At 65.0% G+C, this 20367-nt stretch overlaps 1 protein-coding gene across 6 annotated transcripts; it reads left to right on the top strand.

The window, feature by feature from the left end:
• Window positions 1-623: 623 nt before the first annotated feature.
• SNAPC4 (small nuclear RNA activating complex polypeptide 4) lies at window positions 624-20360 on the top strand. Of its 6 annotated transcripts, none has more exons than XR_004277520.1 (25): window positions 624-723; window positions 1385-1523; window positions 2246-2292; window positions 3205-3372; window positions 3521-3646; window positions 4166-4244; window positions 4603-4684; window positions 5453-5557; window positions 5643-5715; window positions 6063-6227; window positions 8765-8912; window positions 9089-9195; window positions 9342-9436; window positions 11016-11110; window positions 12030-12109; window positions 12423-12908; window positions 13783-13866; window positions 14002-14242; window positions 14646-14716; window positions 15179-15289; window positions 15971-15995; window positions 16536-18196; window positions 18856-18967; window positions 19161-19278; window positions 20159-20360. XR_004277520.1 is itself a non-coding variant. In XM_032308124.1 (23 exons), the coding sequence occupies exons 1-22, from the start codon at window positions 1337-1339 to the stop codon at window positions 19269-19271; spliced, it is 4347 nt and encodes a 1448-aa protein (XP_032164015.1). In that variant the 5' UTR covers window positions 1216-1336; the 3' UTR covers window positions 19272-19278; window positions 20159-20360. The 6 variants fall into 6 exon arrangements, 1 of the variants encoding a protein (XP_032164015.1); XR_004277521.1 differs by having other exon boundaries at window positions 658-744; XR_004277522.1 differs by having other exon boundaries at window positions 661-702.
• The last annotated feature ends 7 nt before the right edge of the window (window positions 20361-20367 follow it).

Genomic DNA, 20367 nt, shown 5'->3' with positions numbered 1-20367 from the left:
GAAGCGCGGAGCTTCCTCCCGCAGTGCTCCCCGCCGAGGCTTGCTTGTGCGCACGGCCAGCGCCGCCTCAGGACTTCCAGCGTCACACGGCGGCCCGTTAGTCCAGTATGGCTCTCCGGGGCGTCCCTGACCCTGCCCCTGACCCTGCTCTGTCCACCAGGGGAAGGCGCACTCCCGGTTCCAGCGGACCCGGTTGAGCCCCGGAGACGCCCCTCAGACGGGGGGGAGGGTGGCGCCTCTGCCCTGCCCCCGCACACGCCCCCAGGAGGAGCCACTGCACGCCGGCCGCGCCGAGCTCGGGTCGCCCCCCGACGGCCTAGAGGTCCGCGCGGGGCCCCGGGGTTGGGGTGGGTGCTGAGGCGGGCTCCGGCTCTGGCCGCCGCGGTGCGGAGCACTTGTCCGCTTTGCTCGCCGGAGCGAACAACTGACCCGGATAGAATTAGCACAGGCAGAGACGAGCGGGGTCCGGCGACGCGGAGGTCACTGCGAGGGGAAGAGGGGGCGGTCCGGTCCCGCCCGCCGTCCCCGCCCGCCGTCCCCGCCCCGGGCCGGCGCTCCGCGGTCCCAAGGGCGGCCGCGCGGGGGCAGCACTTCCCGGCCCCGGCCCAGCGTGCCCCGCGCTGTGGCCGCGGGGCGGGACTTCCGGTCTCGCGGTCGCCGGAAGTGTGGGGGGCGGCGGCGCCGCGGAGGGCTAGGTCGGTGGTGCGAACGGCGGCGACAGCGGTGAGGCCGGCGGGGACGGCGGTGAGGTCGGGGTCGGCGGTGAGGCCGGCAGGGCCGTCGCCGGGGAGGGGCCCGGGCGGGGCGGGAGGCGCGAAGCCGGGACCGCTGCCGCGCCGCGGCGGAGGCGGCAGCTGGGCTCACGGCCGGTCGGGCTCCCAGGCCCCCGGCTCCTGGGCCGGGCCGCGCTCGTGAAGCCGCGGGACCCTTTTCCCTGCCGGCCCCCCGCACGGGCGCTGCTTCAGGGAGCAGGTCCCGCGGGCGCCCTGTGGGTGCGGGAGCCCTGCCGCGTGTCCCCGGGGCCGGCCGTGCCTGTGCTGCGCGCCGGGGCCTCGCTCGCGTGCCCTGGTGACCCGGCGTCCGGAGCCTGCCGTGTCGGCCCCGGTGCCCGTGCGGCCGTGGGAAGACGGGCTCTGCGGCCCTGCCGGTGTCCGCGCCCCTGCCGCCCGCTGGTCACAGCCTCTGAGCGGGCCGGCCGCGTCCACATGGCCTCAGCGCCTGGGGAGCCGGCAGCGGGTGCTTGTGGGGTTTGGGGGCGTCCAGCCACGGTCCAGGCCCCCTCCCCCACACCGGACTGCCTGCTCTGGCCGGTTTCTGTTGTCCCCCCACGGCTGGCATGTGCGAAGGGCGGGTCTCTGAAGTCCTGGGGCCTGTGCCCTGGCAGGTTGAGGTCATGGATGTGAACGCGGAAAGAGAGAAGATAGCGAAGGAGATTGCAGAGCTCGAGCGGATCCTGGACCCCAGCTCCTCGGGCGTCGGAGTGGGCATCTCAGCATCCGGCCTGGGCTTGGATTCCGACGCAGGTGAGCTCTCACGGGCCGCAGCTGGAGCCGTCCGGCCCCCTCCAGGCCAGTGCAGTGCTCGGCCACGCTGACCTCGGCCTTTACTCCCCGAGGCAGCCTTTAGCGCTTGTCCTCAGAGGGCCGGGAGTGAGCGCGTTGTCCGGTGAGGACGGCCAGCTGTCCTCCTCAGTGGTCAGAAGGTTGCAGAGCTCAGCTTGTCAGTGGCCATCGTGCCGGGCAGCTGAGAGCCACCCCCACGTGCTGTCCTCGGTGCTTCCCTGGGCCCAGAGGCCCCTCGCACAGCTCTGATTGGGAACCTGCTCACGGGGTCAGAGTCTAGGAGAAACTGGGCCCTCAGGCCTCTCCGCAGCCTCGGGGGCAGCTCTGAGGCTGTTCCGCAGAGTTTCCAACTCCTCCAAGCCCTCAGCCCTGCCCCTGCTCCCAACTAACTCCAGCACCCCTAGGACGGGGCTGGCTCCTGCAAGGGCTCCTTGTGTGGTCCTGGTGCATCTGCCCTCTCTGGCTGACCCTGCCCTCGGTTCGGGGCCCGTCTTGCCTATTAGTGAATAGCGCTCAGCTGCTGGCTGCTGGGGATGCAGGTGCACTTCTGTCCCGAGGCCCTTCAGCCCTTCCGCTGCCGGTGGCCATCAGGAAGCAACCCTGTGTTGCACCTGCGGGTCGTTTCTGTGGTGGCTGTGGGCTCCCGTCGCCATCACCTGCACAGTGTGTTTGTGTTCCCACAGATTCGCTGCCAGACGAAGACTCGGAGGCTGCGGGATCCCCAGGCTCGGTAACTACTGGCCTGAGCTGGCTGTGGTGCCCACGGAGGCAGACGCCACCCATGCCAGTGCACCCAGGACCAAGGGGGGGTTGCTCAGAGCACGTTTCAGGTTTTCCGTGTCTTTGTTATTGCTGGTGATGTGTCCCCAAGTATTTGTCACCAAAATTGAAATTGCTCCAGGATGACCTTCGTCTGAGGCTCGGCATTCACGTCTCCTGGCTCTGCCGAGCTTCCTGATGCGTGTGAGCGTGGGCGTGGAGCCACACGTGGAAGGTTTCCGGCGTGCTTGCCGCCCGGGTCCGGCCCCGTGGTTGCTTGTCTGTGCCCCAGTTTCCGGCGTGCAGTGGGGCAGTCACAGCACAAGTCAGTCCCAGACGGTGCTCGGCACGTAGACCCTGAGTCCGGCCGGTTTTTAGTGCTACTTGTGTTTATTTTGGGATCGCACGTAAAGTCGTCGGAGAGTTTTTATAGTTTGTTGCGTGTTCTTTCACGAAGGCAGTAGGTGCAGAATTAATTTCCGTTTTTAACGGCAGGATAGTGCCCCTGACGTAGATTTACTGTAGCTCCTCGCCCGAAGGTCCTGCTGGCCATCCTCACACGTGCTGTCCCCTGGTGGTGACAAGGGCACACGAGCCTGTTCTGAGCCCTGAGTGCTATGGAAACGTCTGTTGCGGAAAGAGGACAGTAAAGAGGTTCCTCGTGCATTCCCACCCGAGACGCATTCCCGGGCGTTTCTTTCCTGTCTGAAGTTATGGAGTGGGCACGCGCTGGACACAGTCCCACATCGGGGGGTCTCCTGCTGGCCCTGGGACCAGAGCACGAGCTTAGATTCTCGTTGCGCTGCCCTGGGTCGCGGGCTGGGGGGTCGGGGGTGGCGGCCGTGTGCCTCCTTCCTCAGCAGCAGTTTCCCCCCGTAACCAGGAAGAGGAGCGGTGGGGTGAGGCCAGCAACGGGGAGGATGACCCCAAGGACAAGACCCTCCCCGAAGACCCAGAGACCTGCCTGCAGTTGAACATGGTCTACCAGGAGGTCATCCAGGAGAGGCTGGCGGAGGTCAGCCTCCTGCTGGCCCAGAACCGGGAGCAGCAGGTAGGACAGGGCCAGGCCCTAAGAACACCCCTGGCCAGACACCCCAGGACCAGGGCTTTGAGCTCTGCTCCCTGACTGCCCAGGTCCCCTCATCCGCAAAGGGAGTCGCTGCCGCCTGACCCCAGCGGGCCCCTTGTATATGCCGCAGGAGGAGATCCTGTGTGACCTGGCAGGGTCCAAAGGCCCCAAGGCAAAGGACGGCAAGAGCCTGCCCCCGAGTCTGTACATAGGGCACTTCATGAAGCCCTACTTCAAGGACAGGCTGACCGGAGTGGTGAGCGGCGGGGCCTTGCTCTCATCAAGGAGGCTGGGGGTGGGCAGCAGGCTGCGTGGGAAGGAGCCCTCACCTCCACACCTGTGGGTGTTGGGAATTCCTGGGACTGTCCAGAATGATACTCTCCGCTCTCCTTGAACTCTTTTCGGTTGCCGGCGGTGAAAGGGTCTCCGGCCCTGGAGCGTGGCCTGCTAACCTCAGCTTCACAGATCATCCCCGGGGACATTTCCGTAAGAGGTGGCACCATGGGCAGGGCAGCTTGGACGAGTTGTGCCGGCCTGGTAGCGAGGTCCTGTGGAGCCGCCGAGCCCACCCCACACACCTCTCGGCCCCCAGCCACTCCCCAGGGAGCAGCTCTGGGCCCAGGTGTCTGGTGTCGGGCCTCCCACGTGGCCAAGCTGCTCAAGGAGGCCAAGGGAAAGGCTCCAGAGTCCTAGTGGGGCCCAGAGCGACGTGCTCGGCCCATAAGGTGAACGTACCTGGATCCTGGCCACGACGTGACAGTGCTTTATCGGGCAGGGGCCTCCTGCCAACGAAGAGACTCGGGAGAAGGCCGCCCAGGGCATCAAGGCTTTCGAGGAGCTCCTGGTGACTAAATGTACGTGCCTGTGTTGGGTCTCAGCGCCACAGCCCTGTCTCTCCTCAGACGCCCTCTTGCCGTTCTGTGAACTCCTTCGCGCCCTGACCCCTGGGACTGGCCCTTCAAAGCCCCTGCCTGGCTCATGCTATGTGGGGACCCCCTTCCCTACGGCTCACCGTCAGGTCTCCCTTTCTGAAAGCCCAGCCCCAGGGGCCAGCTGTGAGCTCGGGTCAAGGCGTCCAACTCACTGGGCAGAGGGCCCCCTGCCCGCAGCCGGCCCCCCCGCCAGCCCTGTGGTCCTGGCCTGGTTGTGTGCCCACCACATCCTCGCATCAGGGTAGGGGAAGGCGCTGCTGACGTCGTCGTGTCTCGTCAGGGAAGAACTGGGAAAAGGCTTTGCTCCGAAGGTCGGTGGTCAGTGACCGCCTGCAGCGCCTGCTTCAACCCAAGTTACTGAAGTAAGTCTGAGCACAGCTGCGGCCACCAGCCTCCCCGGTGACTGGGGGCAGTCCGGGCTGGATGCTTGGTGACAGCTACTCCGTGTGGCCACGTCCCTCCGCTCGAGCAGGAGAGGCGCTGATCCCTGGGACTTTCCCCCAAAGAGGCACCTGTGCTTGAGGTCGGGTGTGCGAGAACCAGGCAGGCCCAGTGGCCACGTGCAGTCGTGCTGCTGGGGCAGTTTCTCTGGTCTGAACGTGGATAGTTCATGAGACGGTCTTTTTATGTTGTGCTGATGTGACACCGTGTGACCATGTCACATGCACCTGTGGCTGGGCCAGGGGTCCCAGGGGCTGCCTTTGGTGTCACGGCTTGATGTGTGGGTCAGGATTTGTTTTCAGGGATGGTTTTCTCCTCCCTGGCCTCCAGAAGGGCGACCACAGGCTTAAGTAGGCTTTGGCTTGTCACCAGGCTGCCCGCAGAACACCTCCCTGCATACTGAGCCCAAGGCGGGCAGCTGGGACTCTGGCCAGTAGTCATTACTGTCTGTGCCTGATACGACCATGGTGACAACCAGGAGAGGGAGCGTCGCTGCTGCCCGTGGGCGGTTTCCTGCTTGAGGTCGGAGCCAGGCTTTGGCATCCGCTCCCTGACACATGGCTTTATCCTGTGCAGGACACGTGTGCTGGGGTCCTCAGGGAAGCCACGCTAGCCCCAGCACGCCCACCCCTACCCCCCAGAGTGCGGCCGTGATGTGGGTGACTCTGGTGTGTCTGCCTGCCCCGTAGGCTTGAGTACTTGCACCAGAAACGGAGTAGGGTGACAAGCGAGGCAGAGCGGCAGGTCCTGGAGAAGCAGAGCAAGGAGGCAGAGAGGGAGGTCCAGGAGATCCGGTGAGCTGGGTCTTACAGGGAGGGTGTGGCCTGGGAGAGGTGCGGAAGGCCTGGCATGACCCTGGCAGCCTGTCCCTTCCGCCAGGCAACTCCCAGAGGAGACCTTGCTGGGGAATAGGCTGGACAGCCACGACTGGGAGAAGATTTCCAATGTCAACGTGAGTTGGGGCAGCACTGGGCTGGTGGCTCACGGCCATCCTGGCAGCTGAGGACAGGGGCTGGGATTGGCAAGGTCAGGTTCAGGCAGTCAGGCTGTGTCCCCGGTGGCCGCACCTGCCGCGAGACATCTGGGCAGCCGCACGTTGGGCCCGCCCCACTGGGGTGTGCTGCCTTTTCTGAGGCGGACGAGTGGAGAGGTTCAGGCTTTATGCTTGGAGCCGAACCCCCACTTCTGGCTGTGTGAGTCCTGGCAAACTGGACGGGGATCCCACTTCTTCCCGGGTGCCGAGCCGCCAGCTGTCCACGAGCGATGGCCCCTACAGGTTGGGTTTCTCTGCCAGTGCAGTTCGAGGGTGGCCGCAGTGCGGAGGAGATCCGGAAATTCTGGCAGAACTGGGAGCATCCGAGCATCAACAAGCAGGAGTGGAGCAGGCAAGAGGTGGACCAGCTGAAGGCCATCGCAGCCCAGCATGGCCACCTGCAGTGGCAGAAGATCGCCAAAGAGCTGGGGGTGAGGACTGGAGGGGCCTCGGGTGCAGGTCGGGGAGGCTGGGCAGATTTGGGGTTGCCATGGGCCACGGCTCACAGCGCTGGGAGCCTGCAGATTTCTTCATCCTGCCGCCCTTGAGGGTGTGGCTGGCAGAGAGGACAGCCTCTCTACCGCTCTCTGGGCTGAGTCTCTGGAAGCTTACGGTTCCTCAGCCTCCGGTCTCCGAGTGCTCACCCGCCCTCCACCTCCCTCCCAAGGCCTGTCTCTGGCTTCCTTCTGGAGCCTGCCTCGTTTCTATCCAGCTCAGGAGTTGGTTCTGATGGGTTCTGAGAGGGACGCTTTTCCCAGTTTTCTCTGGGCTCTTGTGCTGTTTCTAAGGTGAGGACCAAGGGCTTGGCTTGGCCTGTTTGCGCCGTGCAGGTGTTGGAGGCTCGCTGCGCTGAGAACGGCTCTCTGTGGCTCTCGCCGCCTCTGTGGGCCTTAGCGTAGGGAGGTGCTTCTCTCGTACATGCTCAGGCATCTCGGGAATCCTTCAGGTGGTGCCCTGGTTTGAGTTTCAGCGGCGCGCGGCCCAGGAGGCTGAGGAGTACAGCCCCGTTTTTGAGCCTATCGCTGCCGCGGACAGGCACGCGATCACCGCGAACTGAGCTAAACTGAACTGAAGCCAGAGACCAGTGTAGACCCCGAGGGTGGCAGATGGCCTGTCTGTCCTGCTGAGCTCGGTCCGTAGAGCTGCTCGGTCAGAGCGCCATGCCGGCATCAGAAAGGCACGGTCCGTCCCCCCACCCCCAACCCCCGCCGTGTCTGCTGGCCACGCTCCGCACACGGAGCCGCTGAGGAAGCTGGCGCACGCGCACTTAGGCTGTGTACCCTCAGTAAGTCAGGCTTAAAGTCGTTTTTAGTCTTTTTTAGTTTCTGGGGTTTTATTTAGTGCGTTGGTTGAGAACCATGTTGGTTCGCAGTAAGCCGAGAGGCAGGCACAGGGCCTCCCCGTCCGTCCGTCGCCCCCGCCATCGGCGCCCCTGCCAGAACGGCGCTTCCGTGTAGCCCGGGATGGGCCTGTGCTGTTGCGCCAGCGCCTGAAGCCGACCGTGGCAGGCGGGGCTGTCCTGCGGGCTGGGTGCCCTGTGTGGGCGTGGGAAGGGCATGGGGACACGCTTCTGCGGGGTGGCCTCGCACACTCGGGTGCCCTGCCGGCCTCTCCCGGGATGGCCTGGAGCCGGGGTCCTGCCGCGTGCAGCCCATCCGGACAGCCCCGTCCTCTCGGGAACAGGTGCCTCCGGGCCCTCTCCTGGCCTGGCCGCTTGTGCTGCTGTAGCGCTAATAACACGCTGTTTTCTGGATGGACCTCACTTAGTCCCTCCGCCTGCTAAGGGCATCTTGGTCACGCTTGGGATCCGGTGGCTGGGAAGCTGCTGTTGAGGTCTGTGTGCAGGCGTTTGTGGAGATGTGAGTGTTCAGCTGCTCCGGGTAAACGCCAAGGAGCCGTCGCATCCTGAGGACGTCTGGTTCTGTCCTCCACAGTGGCCGCCCCATGCCGTGACCCCCAGCCACAAACGAGGGTCCTGCTGCCTTGTGTCGTCCCTGGCATGTGGCGGCATCCAGGCTCCAGACATGGCCGTCCTCACAGGCGCGTGGCAGCGTCACGTTCGCGTCTGCATCTGTGTTGCTGAACATATGACGCTTTCGCTCTCGCCCGCATTGCTGGCCTGGTGCCCGTGGAGACTTGGTTTACTTTTCATTGTTTTCTGATGAGTTTTAAAGACCGTCCTGTGCGTTTGGAATCACAGGCTTCCGCGGGTTTTTCTCTGCGCCTCGTCTTCTCGCTGCCCTGATCTTGTCTTCCGCGGCCAGCAGGACTCTGTCCTCGCAACGGCCCGCTGCCCTGGTCTTTCCGGGACTGCGCTCTTGGCATCGTGTCCTAAAAGGTATCCCCACACCCAAACTTCGTGGGCCTGCAGGCTGCATGTGTCCAGCTGTATGTGTTCTCTGCGCCCCGAGGGTTTTCTTTAGGAGAAAAGAGTTCAAATCGAAGCACTGGTTTTCCCGTCAGAGCACGAGTGAGGGGACAGGCTTGGGCCCCATGTCTGCTGTGGACACCGGCGGCTCACGAGCCGGGCGGGCGCGTATGTGGGGGCCAGGCTGCAGTCCTCCCCAGAGCTCTCCTAGGACGGTGTCCCCCCCCGCCCCGACGTGCAGGCACCGCTCAGCCGCCCTCGATGGAGGCTTCAGGGAGGCTGGTCGGCGCCCAGCTTAGGGCCGCAGCGCGGCCCCCGTGGCGTCAGAGGCACGTGTTCTGCGGGAGGCTCCGCCCCCAGCTGTGGAACAGGGCGTTTCCCTGAGGAGCCCAGTGTCGCCTTGGGGTCACGTGGATGCAGCGTCACGGGCTTTCAGGACGCGCTGTGTGTCTGTGAGCGCGCAGACTGGGTGCTTCGTGGCCTTCTGGCCTCAGGCCCTCCGCTGTCCCCGCGGGGTCTGGTGGGAGCAGCTAGCTCACTGCTCTGAGGGGGGTGCGTGCCAGTGACGCCCACTCTGCTTTGCTCTGGGGCCTCGGGAAGACCAACCGCAGCGCCTTCCAGTGCCTGCAGCAGTACCAGCAGCACAACAAGGCCCTGAAGCGCAAGGAATGGACACACGAGGAGGACCGCCTGCTCGCCCAGCTCATTCGGGAGATGCGCGTCGGCAGCCACATCCCCTACCGGAGGAGTGAGTGCCCGCCTGGGCCCTGTCGCCTGGGCCCCTCCTGCGGCTCGCAGGGCACCCCCCCCTCAACCCGAGGCCCCGCCTGGGCGGAGGCAGCATGGTCGCGACCAGCTGGTAGGGCTGGAGGGGGACGTCCAGGGTCACCCACCCTCCGCACCGCGGGTCCCGTCTGTCCCCAGTTGTCTACTACATGGAAGGGAGGGACTCCATGCAGCTCATCTATCGGTGGACCAAGAGCCTGGACCCGAGCCTGAAGAAGGGGTTCTGGGCCCCCGAGGAAGACGCGGTAAGTGGACGGCCGCAGACACCAAGGGGAGCCGTCCCCTGGGATGGGAGCCTAGTGCCCGCCGTCCCTGCCAAAACAGACTGACACGGCCTGGGGAGCTCGCGGTGGCCTGTAGAGGCTCACGTGTTTGCCATCCTGTCCTGCAGAAGCTGCTTCAAGCAGTTGCGAAGTACGGGCAGCAGGACTGGTTTAAAATCCGGGAAGAGGTGCCAGGTAGGAGCGATGCCCAGTGCCGAGACCGGTGAGTTGGACCTCTCTGGGGAGGGAGGCCTTGCTGGGGTCACTTCCGGGGAGGCCAAGAGGGTGGGCGAGCCGTCTGTGGCCCCGGATGGTCTGTTGGTGGAGGCTGGGGTGGTCGTGAGAGCCCTCCGTACCCGGGGTGGCTGGTCGGGAAGCAGGATCCCTGGTTTTTCAAACCAGGCTTTTGTACAGGCACAAGCCACGGTGGCCCGGGGACGTTACCCTGAGCCTGTGGCTAACGTCCGTTTTCCAGATCCCTGACTGCAAGGTCTCTGGAAGGCCACCTGGGCAATCTCCTTTCCTCAGCCTGGCTTTTTGTAACAGTTCCTAATGACAGTCCACGTGTCGTATGACATGTTCCCGCGAGGGGTATGGTCCGGGGGTCACTGTCGTCGGTGAGCTGTGTGGCTGTCACCCCAGGCACCTTCAGAGCGTGTGACTGGCCCCAGGGAAATGCTGTTTCCTCAACAAACAGTTGAGGGCTCAAGCCGGGCCTTTTCCGGAGAGCACAGGAGACCGGGCTCGCCGGCCTCAGTCGCTGTGGAAACACCAGGGCAGCAGCGATCTGGCACCTTGTGCGCCTCGGGACGGGCGCTTTAAGACTGCGCCAGGGGGTGGGTGTAGATGAGAGCACGAAGCCGCACCCACGGAGGACAGCGTGAGCTTCCTCGGGAGCTGGCTGAGCCGCCGCACGGCCCCCGAAACCGGGCACCTGCCCACGTGCCGTCAGAGCTGCGCCGCTCATAGCAGCCACACGCGGGAACAGGGTGTCTGTCAGTGGGGGAGCAGGTCAACAACAAAAGTCGCTCTCACGCCGGACGGACAGTAGGGTACCTCTCGGCCTTAACGATGCAACCCAGGGCGGGCTCCTGGTTGGTGCGGTCAGTGGAATGTGCGACTCTTCATCTCGGGGCCGTGGGTTCGAGCCCCATGTTGGGTGTAGCGAAGTTTAAAAAGATACGTGGACGACAGGCCTGACGCTCCCCTGTGGGCGCACCTTGACAACGGGAGCCCGTGCACAAGCATCTGTGTGGACGGGCATGCAAGTCTCTCCTGGGTGTGCGCCTGCGAGTGGGGTTTCCAGGACACACAGGGCTGCCCTGGTCTCCCACAGCGGTGTCCCCACGGGAGGCTCTGGGAGCTCAGTACCCCTGGCAGCTCCAGCCGGCGCACGGTGGCAGGTGGCGTCTCAGTGACTTCTGTTGGTGGCCCCTGGCGTTGAGCATTGGTGCATGGACTGGCCCTTTGCATGTCTACTCTGGAGAAACGTCCATTTATACCGTGCCGCCTGGTCACGAAACCATGTTGTCCGTGTGTGGTGGCTTTGTGTGCACGGATACGTGCTCGGCTGCAAGTCCCTCATCCAGAGCCGCGTCGCCCTGGCTTTCCCAATGGCGTCCTGTAGACACACTGAAAAGGTTGTTGACGGAATTCAGTTCATCTGAATTTTCTTTTCAGTCATGAGCTTTTGGTGCCGGGTCCCAGAGCCCTTGCCAACAAGGGGACAGCCGTGGGAGCGGGGACAGCTGCAGGAGGGCATTGTGGCGCCCAAAATATCCCCGTGTCGTTGCTGCCCCCAGGTATGTGCGGCGGCTGCAGGCTGGCTTGAAGAAGGGCCGGTGGGCTGCCAGCGAGGAGGGGAAGCTGCTCGAGCTGATCGACAAGCACGGCGTCGGTGAGTCCTGGGCCTGCTGCCCGGAGCCCCCGGGAGCGCGGCTGGTGGCGACGCCAGCCCCTCCGGTCCCCAGCATCTCCCCAGCTTGGGGCAGCGGCTCTTCCCCCTTGTGCGCTGACGCGTGGTCGGAAGGGAAGGTTCGGGAGCGTCTTGGCTCCACTCCTCCCTGGAGACGGCCGCTCCCGGCCGCACACACCTGCCCGACCCACTCTGGGCCCGTTTCTGGGGCAGCTTCATAAAGCTGAGGCATTCGATGTGCGCTCCCGGGTCCCGCTGTTTCCCGCTTTGCAACGTAGCGTTGTGTCATCCGTTGTGAACCTTCTGTCTTCACGCGTGCTGTGCCTTCCCGCTGTTGTGGACAGCACGTTCTGTCTTCCTGAGGAAGACCCCAGAACGGCCTCAGCTGCCCCACCGCTGACGCGCATTTCCATGGTTTCTCGTTTCGGCTCCAGAGCCGGCCTGAGTCGGCTCGCTGTGTGCGGCGTTTCCTAAGAACAGACCCGAGGTGTGGGTTTGCCGGCTTCGGGCACACGCGGAATGCTGACTGTGGCCCGGCGGCCCACTGCTCTAAAAACAAGGCACCGGTCTTCTCCCGCCTGCACTGTCGGGAAGAGAAACATTTGCAGTGTTTGGTGTAGACGCCAGGGTGTGGCAGACAGGCAGGGGCCGTCTTCACATAAGCGCAGACGGGCTCTTCCCTCCCGTCGTGCATCCCCTAGACTCTTTCTAAAGGCCTCGCTGCGCGCTGCGGTTCGGAAACTGCTCTCCCGCGGGGAGCCGTGCGTGGCGGGCGTTCGTTCTCCGGGAATGCGACGCAGGCCATGTACAGAGACAGCACGCGTGCGAGAAGAGCCTCTCAGGCCGTGAGCTTGTCGTCAAAGACTGTGGGAAGCAACTTCCACGTTGTTGTGCTTTATAGGTCACTGGGCAAGGATAGCGTCTGAGCTGCCCCACCGGACGGGCTCCCAGTGTCTGAGCAAGTGGAAGATCATGGTCAGGGTGCGTCTCTACCAAAGTCCGTCCAAAAGCCCCATCACCTGTGGGGCCAACATCACTGCCGAGCGGGGAGTGGAGGAGGGACATCTGGTTTCTGGTCCGGTGTCTCTTCTTCCCGGAAGCCGAGGGCAGAGTGCCCTGGCCTCTCCCGATAGCTGCTGTCCCCTCAAGGCAGTCAGGGGCCAGGGGGCCTGTACTCCCAGTGCACCACGTCCCAGCCTGCTTGGGCTCTCCCCAAAGGGCTAGCCTGCCTGCTGGTTGCCCCTGGTCCGTGAGCCCTGGGCAGCCGAGACCTCCAAGTAGCCTTTCCCCACAGAAGAAGCAGAGTCGGGGGAGGAGGAGACGGAGGCCCCTTCGCAGCGTGCGGTGGAGCTCCAGCAGTGGGGACAGCAGCAGCGGGGACAGCGGTGGCGAGGGCGGAGGCAGTGGCAGCAGCAGCAGCAGCAGCAGGGACAGTGAGGGCTCGGAGCCAGAGGAAGCCCTGGAGGCCCGGGCGGGTGACCAGGAGCTCCCATCGGCTCAGCACACCGTGCCGGACATGGACCTGTGGGTGCCTGCCAGGCAGAGCACCAGTGAACCGTGTGGAGGGGGAGCCCAAGGCTGGCCAGGACGCCGTGCTGCCTCCCCCCACCCTCCCAGGGGCTCCAGCGAGGCTCAGGAGAGCAGCAGAGCCAGTCGCCCCACTGAGGAGGCGGGCCAGGCAGACACTCCCTCTGACACCCACAGCACCAGCACGAGAGGCATCGGGTGCCCAGACTCAGCGGACGCTGACGTCTCAAACTCAGAGGAGCCAGCAGACAAGGTAGGCCATGGGCCCTGGTGCTGCGTCCCACTTGCTGCTCTGGGGTCGCGAAGCTGGAGCCGAGGCACTGCGGGCCGGTCTGACCTCACATCGGTGGACTTCCTGAGTGCGGCAGAGCAGATACCCATCACGGCTCGATAGAGTACTCGCTTCTGGCTGTCTCAGGAGAGTCATGTCCAGAGCAGCCGCCTCTGTTTCTCCATGGGTTTGCTTTACAAGCCGAGCAGGGGAGCTGCTGAGGGTACTGCCTGGTGGGCCCACGGACTTGGAGCCGTTTCTGATCCATACATCCCTGAGCAGCGGCAGGGCAGGGGGCAGCAAGCAGGGGATGTCCTCCTGGCTTGCAAAAGGCCAGACACCTTCCCCGTGCAGGGTCCCAGTGTCCACTTGCATGGGCCCACCTTGTCCGGCCCCGTGTACGCCCGTCCGGTCGGTGTCCGCCGTGTTGGAGCCCTGGCTGCCTGCCTGGCTCCAGCTGCGCGCAGGGTTGCGGTGAGCAGGCCGTGTGTGCTGGGAGAGGTCAGAGACTCCCCTCAGTGGCACCTGAGGGGACGGCAGGCTGTCCAGGTGTCTGGACAGAGTGTATGTACCAGTCCCCGCTGTGCGTGGCTTCTCTGCCACGTTTGTGACCCATCAGGCTCCTGTGGTGCCATCGGCAAGGGGCGCCAGCTGGAGGAGCAGGGACCTCCGCCAGTGCTGGCTGCAGCCGAGCCCGGCAGGCACGTGGGTGCCAGGCCCTTGGGACCCACTGAGGCCACCTTGCTTCAGGACAGTTCCCACCACTCCGCGCTGGGATCTGGGTGTGGGGGTGTGCACGCTGCCCTGCGGGCCCTGTGCTCCCCACGGGCCCCGCCTCACGCCATCTGTCCCTCAGAGCGGGAGTCGTCTGCTGAAGGTGCCGCTGGAGACCGTGCTGCAGGTGCTCAGGACCAACACAGCCCGCCGGCGCCAGACGCTGGTAGGGGCTGGCCCCCACCGCCACTGCCCTGGCGGCCCAGGGCTCCTCCCCAGTCCAGGGAGAAGGGGGTGTGGCATAGGCAGTCTGGGAGCCAAGCCTGGCCGGGAAGCCCAGGTGCCTTTCTTCCTTACTCAGGAGAAACTGAGGCAGCCGTGCCTGCTCAGCTCATCCCTGGGGACCAGCGCCAGTGACGGTGTGGCCGGGCCCCCTGTACGGCAGCTGTGGCACAGGACGATTGGGAGCAGGCGGCGGTGGCGGGGACATGCCCTACAGAGGAGGCTCCTTGAGCGTCAACTTCTGATGGCCGTGAGCCCATGGGTGGGTGACGTCATCCTGCCGTGCTTCCCCCGGAGGCCTGCCACCGTACACACCCGAGGTACTGCCCCTGGGCTCCGCTGAGAGCCTCCTGTGGAGCCCGGGAGTGGGGAGACACAGGGCAGATGGAGGGTCACTCTGCTGGGACAGGGAGGTGCACGGGGAGGTCCCCTTGGACGGCTGTTTGGGTTTTGTCTCCAACCTGACTAGCCCAGGGGAGATGGTCTGGGAGTGACCAGCATTCGGGCCTTAGCTAGGGTCTTCTCAGGGCTCAGGTGCACAGTGCCTGCGTGCAGGTTTCTGGAAAGCTATTTGGGGGGCTTCGAAGGCCAGTCAAGGCCAGCCTTCTCTCCGGGCTCCTGCCCTTCCTTCTGGCTGGGCGTGGTGGCAGATGGATGCAGGGTTCTCTGGGGCCCGAGAAGAGGGGCCTTGCTAACCACACACGCACGCTCTCGCTTCCTCAGCCGATGGCATCCGGAAGCAGCTGGAGGAAGCCCGGCTGGCCAGCACCCCTGCGTTCACCCTCTTTATCCAGGTGAAGAGTCCCGTAAGGCAGAGCCTGCCTTGGGTGAAGCTGGGCCCACTTCTTGAGGTCTAATTCTCTGAAGGTTCAGAGCCTTGAAAGGGTCTTTCAGTGGCCTGTGATGCTTGGCAGGCTGGTCCCTGTGGAAGGGGCAGCCCTGTCCCTACCACCATCGGTTAAACTCCTTGAGCAAGGACGGGGTGCTGGGAAGTGTGTAAATGGAAGCTTGGGGGACGCACACCCCAGCCCGGTGGGGGCTCTGCTCCGATGCCCCCAGGCCCTGAGGCCAGGCAGGGCCTGAGCGAAGGGGTCGTGGTCTTGAGGGCCTGTGCCAGCCTCCGGACCTCCCCCGAGTAGTGGTCAGAGCAGGCTCAAGTTCGGTTGCAGACGCCCTCATCATCTCAGTCCCCGACAGGGAAGGGGGGTGGGCTCTTGTCCGGCCTGTGCCATGTGCACATCACACACGTCTCTCAGTTGCTCCAGATCGATACTGCTGGCTGCATGGAGGTCGTTCGGGAGAGGAAGGCCCAGACTCCTGCCCTGCTCCAGACTGGCGCTCGGGACCCAGCGCCTGGGCTGCTGCAGGTGAGGAGCAGGGGTGAGCACCGGGCACAGGCTCACCTGGCCTGTGTCACCCCTTCCTCCCCTTCCCAACACCAGGAAGTAAGGGACAGGACGTGTTCTCGGGTTCCCTAGAGGCAGGGCCAGTCCCTGAGAGCAGCCCTGCTGGCTCTTGGCCCCCTTGTGCCAGCCCTCCTAGGAGGTGTCTCCCTGTCTGCCTGGAGTCCTGAGGGCTTCACGACACGTCCACAGGGGCAGAACCAGCGCTGGTACCACATCGGCCCTGCGTGGAGGCTTCCGAGCCCTTGGGCATCTACTGCTCTGGGCATCGGCCCTGCTGGGGTGGCATGCCGGGCATGGGGTCTGTCAGCGAGAGGCCGTGTACCTGGGTCGTCACAACTGAAGGGAATGACAGAGTGACCGGGTTGGCCCTTTGGAGCCCCATCCAGGCCCCAGAGCCCCCGAGTTCTGCCTAGAGAGCCAGGCCCCTGCTTCTCCCTCAGACCACACAGCCCTGACCCCACCATGATGAGCTCACCCAGTGGTTCCCGTAAGAGGATGTGGGGAGGGAGGGAGGCAGGCCTTGGTGCCCGGGGCCCCCGCTCCCCCTCCCACTGCAGGTGAGGGCAGGAGGAGGGTCTTGCTGTGGGTGGAGAAGTGGGCCTGGGCCTGGGACTTCCCGAAGCGCTGGCTCTTGTGTTTCAGATGTCACCGTCACAGGACGCCGCAGGTACCGTCTGTCGCCGCTCTTGTTTTCAGCACCTAGCCTAGTGGGAAGGGGCGTTGTGTCTCGGGCTCTGAGCAGCACAGCCATGGCCTCGGTGACAGGTCTTGTTCGAGTCCCACGGTGGGGACAGTAGCATGCCTGCCGGGAGTGGGCGAGGCAGCTGCTCAGGCTCCGACCTTCCCTGCACATAAGCCAGCCCTGGGTGTCCGGGCCGCCGCCAGCCTCCACACACCAACAGCATCATGCAAGGGTCTGGGGCCCAGGGAGACCCTGCGAGGCGGGTGGTGGTGCCCAGCAGTCGTGTTGGAGGTACTGAAGGCCGGCACCCGTGTGCGGTACAAGCTGGCCAGTGCCCAGCAGGCCCTACTGCCCTGGCCACGGCAGGAGCTCCGGGAGGTCTGGGAACGTGCGGATGGGATTCTAAGGCTCTTGCTCTGGGCCCCCAGCAGCCGCCCACCCTCCCTGCGGGCCCTCCGCTGGGACATCTGGGAGGCCTGTGCACAGTCCACTCACGTGGAGGTCACCTGCACGTGTCCCCTGCAGGCCGCGGCCTCCGGAACCTGCCAGCGCAGGAAGCTGCAAGGCAGAGCACCAGCCAAAAAGGGAGCAGGGGGTTGCGGCCCTGCCGAGCTGAGTCCAGTCCGCAGGCGCCCCTGCCGGCTCTGTGCGGCCCTCGCCCCAAGCCCAAGACTGTCTCCGAGCTGCTGCGGGAGAAGCGGCTTCGAGAGGCCCGGGCCAGGAAGGCCACCGTAGGCACCGTGGCGCTCCCGCCACAGCTGCTGCTCTCGCCACTCGTGCTCCAGCCCCGTCTCCCAGAGGCGACCCCTAACCCCGCGGCCTCGGGCCCCGCTGCCGCAGACCCTGCAGCCAGGGGACTGAGCGCGTCAGCGGAGGACAAGCAGCCCTCCGCCCTGCCCGTCGGGGCCCGCGGCCTGGCCTCCACAGAGGCAGCTCCTGCGGCCTGCGGAGCTCTGGTTCCCAGCCAGGTCCTGGTGAGCGGCCATCAGGGCGGCCTGGGACAATCTCAGGCCCCCGCCGCATCCCGGAAGCAGGGCCTGCCGGGGGTGCCACTCTTCCTCCCTGCCAGCCCCAGCCCCGTTCAGCTGCCGGTCCAGCCCCTCGGCCTGACGCCAGCTCTGGCCACGCACAAGGGCGGGCCACACGTGGCAGCCAGCACCTCTCTGCCTGTCACCTGGGTGCTCACAGCCCAGGGACTGCTCCCAGTGCCAGCTGTGGTGGGCCTTCCTGGGCCAGCAGGGATCTCTGACCCCAAAGGACTGTCAGTGCCTCTGCTGCCCACGCTGCCTGGGATGCAGGCAGGCCAGGGCCCCAGGCCCCCTGGGCAGAGCCACCCTGGGCGGCCCCCAGCCAACGTGGACACAGGCTCAGATCCTCCCTCTAGGACAGACCTCGCGACCCTTCCAAGGTTCTGCCAATCCCAAAGTTCTGTGGAAGTGGGCAGTGACGGGTCCCATGCCCATGGGGGATTGTCCTTCCCTGGAGAGGCCCAAGCGGCCAGGGAAATAGCCGAGCCCAGGATACCCTCTCAGACCATGACAGCTGACCGCCCTGAAGCCAGACACCCCTCGTGCAGCCGGCCGCCTCTGCAAGCGGGCCCTGGCCCTGGGAGTGGCCCAGGAGGGACACCGGGGTCCCCAGGGCCAGGGGGACTCACAGGGCCTCTGGGCCTGGAAAGGCTCCCCCCACCCCGGCCTGGGGCTGAGAGGGGTACCCTGGACCTGGACCTCCTGTCCCAGGAGAGTGAGGCTGCCGTGCGGGAGTGGCTGAGGGGACAGCAGGGGGTGTGTGTGCCCCCTCTAGGGACCAGGCTGCCCTACCAGCCCCCGGCCTTGTGCGGCCTCCGGGCCTTGTCGGGACTCCTGCTCCACAAGAGGGCCTTGGAGCGGAGAGCCGCCTCCCTCACGTCCAGTGGGGCGGCTGGAGCCCTGCAGGCCTCACTGGGACGGGTGCACCGGCAGCTCCGGGACAGCCCGGCCTACCTGCTGCTGAAGGCCCGCTTCCTGGCCACTTTCACCCTCCCCGCACTCCTGGCCACCCTGTCTCCACACGGCGTCCCCACCACCCTGTCCGTGGCCACAAGGGCTGAGCCCGAGAGTGAGAGTGACCTGCAGGAGCTGGAGCTCAGAGATGGCTGCTCCGCAGGAGGTCCTCAGGCCGGGCCGGCGGCCTCTCTCCCCCCTCAGGTAGGTGCCCGTGGGCACAGAGGGCGCCCCCCACCCCCCGCCACCAGCGGCAGCGCCCGCACCCAGTCGGGAGTCCTGGCCCGCGGGTTGCTGAGGAGGAGGAAGCAGACTCCAGGTCTGCACAGTCTGTGGACGAGGCCCTGAGGCCAGTGTGGAAAACAGGAAGGAAGCTCTCTAGCCCCTCGGCCCCTCTTGGGGCCCCCACCACATAGCCTCACCAGAGGGAGTGGGTTATTTTGGGTCCGGGCACCCCATGAGCACACAGACCCTCCACTGGGGCACCAGCTATGCAGGGGTGGCTCTGCGTGTCTGGGAACACTTAGATTCTTCCAGCTGCCAGCTCCGGCACTGTGTACCCCAGAAGAGCTTTCTGAGCCATGGAGGCAAACTGCTTTCCTTCTTCCCTGGCAAAAAGCCTGACAAACACGGGAAGTGGTGGCCCCGGGGCTCCTGGCAAGGTGTCCTCTGGCCCTGTTCCTGGGGCCAGCAGGGGAGCTACATCTCTCACTGTGTGCCACGTCAGGGAGGCTGTGGGGTCTCCTGCCGCTGGTGGCCCGTCCCCAGCTAGGACTCAACCTTTGTGCTGTCAGGACAGCAGAGGGAGGGTTGGGGCTGGGGCTATGGGAGGGAGAGCTTCCTGTCCCTTGTCCTGCCTGCAGGCTCTCCACTGGCAGTCACCTGTGTTCCTCGGCGCAGCCCTGCTGGCCTGGCTGGGAGAACCAGGACATGGGACGCTGGCTCTGGCGTCACCAAGGGAATTGGAGTCCCCAGGTGGGGATGCCCGGGGAGGGGGACATGTCTACACTTCTGTGGTCTCCATTCATCCACAAGCCACCCTATCTCCACAGGGACAGGTCTGGGGAGCCGTGTGTTCCTGGTGCTGCGGTGTCAGGACACAGCTTCCTCCCTGGCATGTTCTGCTGGGGAGTCACTCTTGTCCTTCTCTGCCTGGGTTCTGTTACAGGAAGCCCCAGACCCTGGGCAGGGCTCTTCCTGCCTAGACAGTTTTGACAACCTTGATGTGCTGAGAACTCGGCATGCCTGGCATGCCCGGAAGAGGAGGCGGCTGGTGTGAGCGCAGGGTAAGCGCGGGCCTTCCCTGTGGCCATGCTCTGGGCGTGTGGGAGCCAGTAGCTGTCCAGGTGCAGAGTAGGCTGGCCCTTTGGAGCTCCTATCAAGTGTGATGGTCTTAGGCTGGGTGTGGGTATATACAAGCCTCTGGGATCTTGGAGGCCCTGGGGTGGGCCATCTAACCTCCCTTTGCCACTGGGTTCCACGCCTCCAGCTGTGGTGCTTCCTGCTTGCTAGCATGCGTGTGCCTCAGGGCCTTTGCACTGCTGTGCTGCTTGTCTTTCTGCTCTGTCTGTAAGGCTTTTCCCTTATTTCAATCATGTCTCTTCTGGTCAGTGGTCAGCTGCTCAGAGATGCTACCCGTGGCTTTTTTGAGGTAGCGCCACAGTCCCGGCGCCCGTCTGTGTTGCTGGCACTCTCCTCTCTACACTTGACGTGTTTTATAAGTGTCAGCTGTGGCGTGAATGTGCGCCCATGCAGGCAGTAACGTGGTTGGTGCTGCTGGGGCCTCAGTGTGCGGATGGCAGGCACCAACTAGGCACTCAGCACAGATAAGTTGAGTTTATGGGGTGGAGATCCCGCAGAGGGAAGGACGTCCAGGTCCACAGGTTCCCAGAGGTAGGAGTCGGCTCCTCTGAGCACGGTGGGGGCTGTGCCTGGAGAGGTCCTAGGTCTGGGACTAGGGCAGATGGGTCCACAGAGGGGATGCTGGCAGTGGAGGATGTCCCATGAGAAGCCCACCCAGGCTCCCGGGCCCGCCCTCAGCAGGGTCCCTGCATGGACTGCAGGTGGGCAGCCAGCCTGGTTCTGTGGGGCACGGTGCCTGCCTGTGCTTCTTGCCCTACAGTGCCATCTGGGGGTCCCCACCATCCAGGCTTCTCTGTGTTCCAGGATGCAGGAGCTGTGCTGGACCCTCGTGAGCCCACCCACCCAGAGAGCCCCGCACCGACACTTCCGGAGAAACAGCCAAAGCAGCTGGAGGCTGGGGAGGCTCCACCAGCAGGGACCATGTGACCACAGGGGTTGGCTGGCCCTCGGGCACAAATCAGGATGTTTGAAGGAATAAAGGAATAGCTAATGTTTTTTATTAAAAGGCAAGC

The sequence above is a fragment of the Mustela erminea genome, chromosome 12 (genome assembly GCF_009829155.1).
Source record: "Mustela erminea isolate mMusErm1 chromosome 12, mMusErm1.Pri, whole genome shotgun sequence".
NCBI lineage: Eukaryota > Metazoa > Chordata > Mammalia > Carnivora > Mustelidae > Mustela > Mustela erminea.
This window is presented reverse-complemented; position numbering and strand designations above follow the sequence as displayed.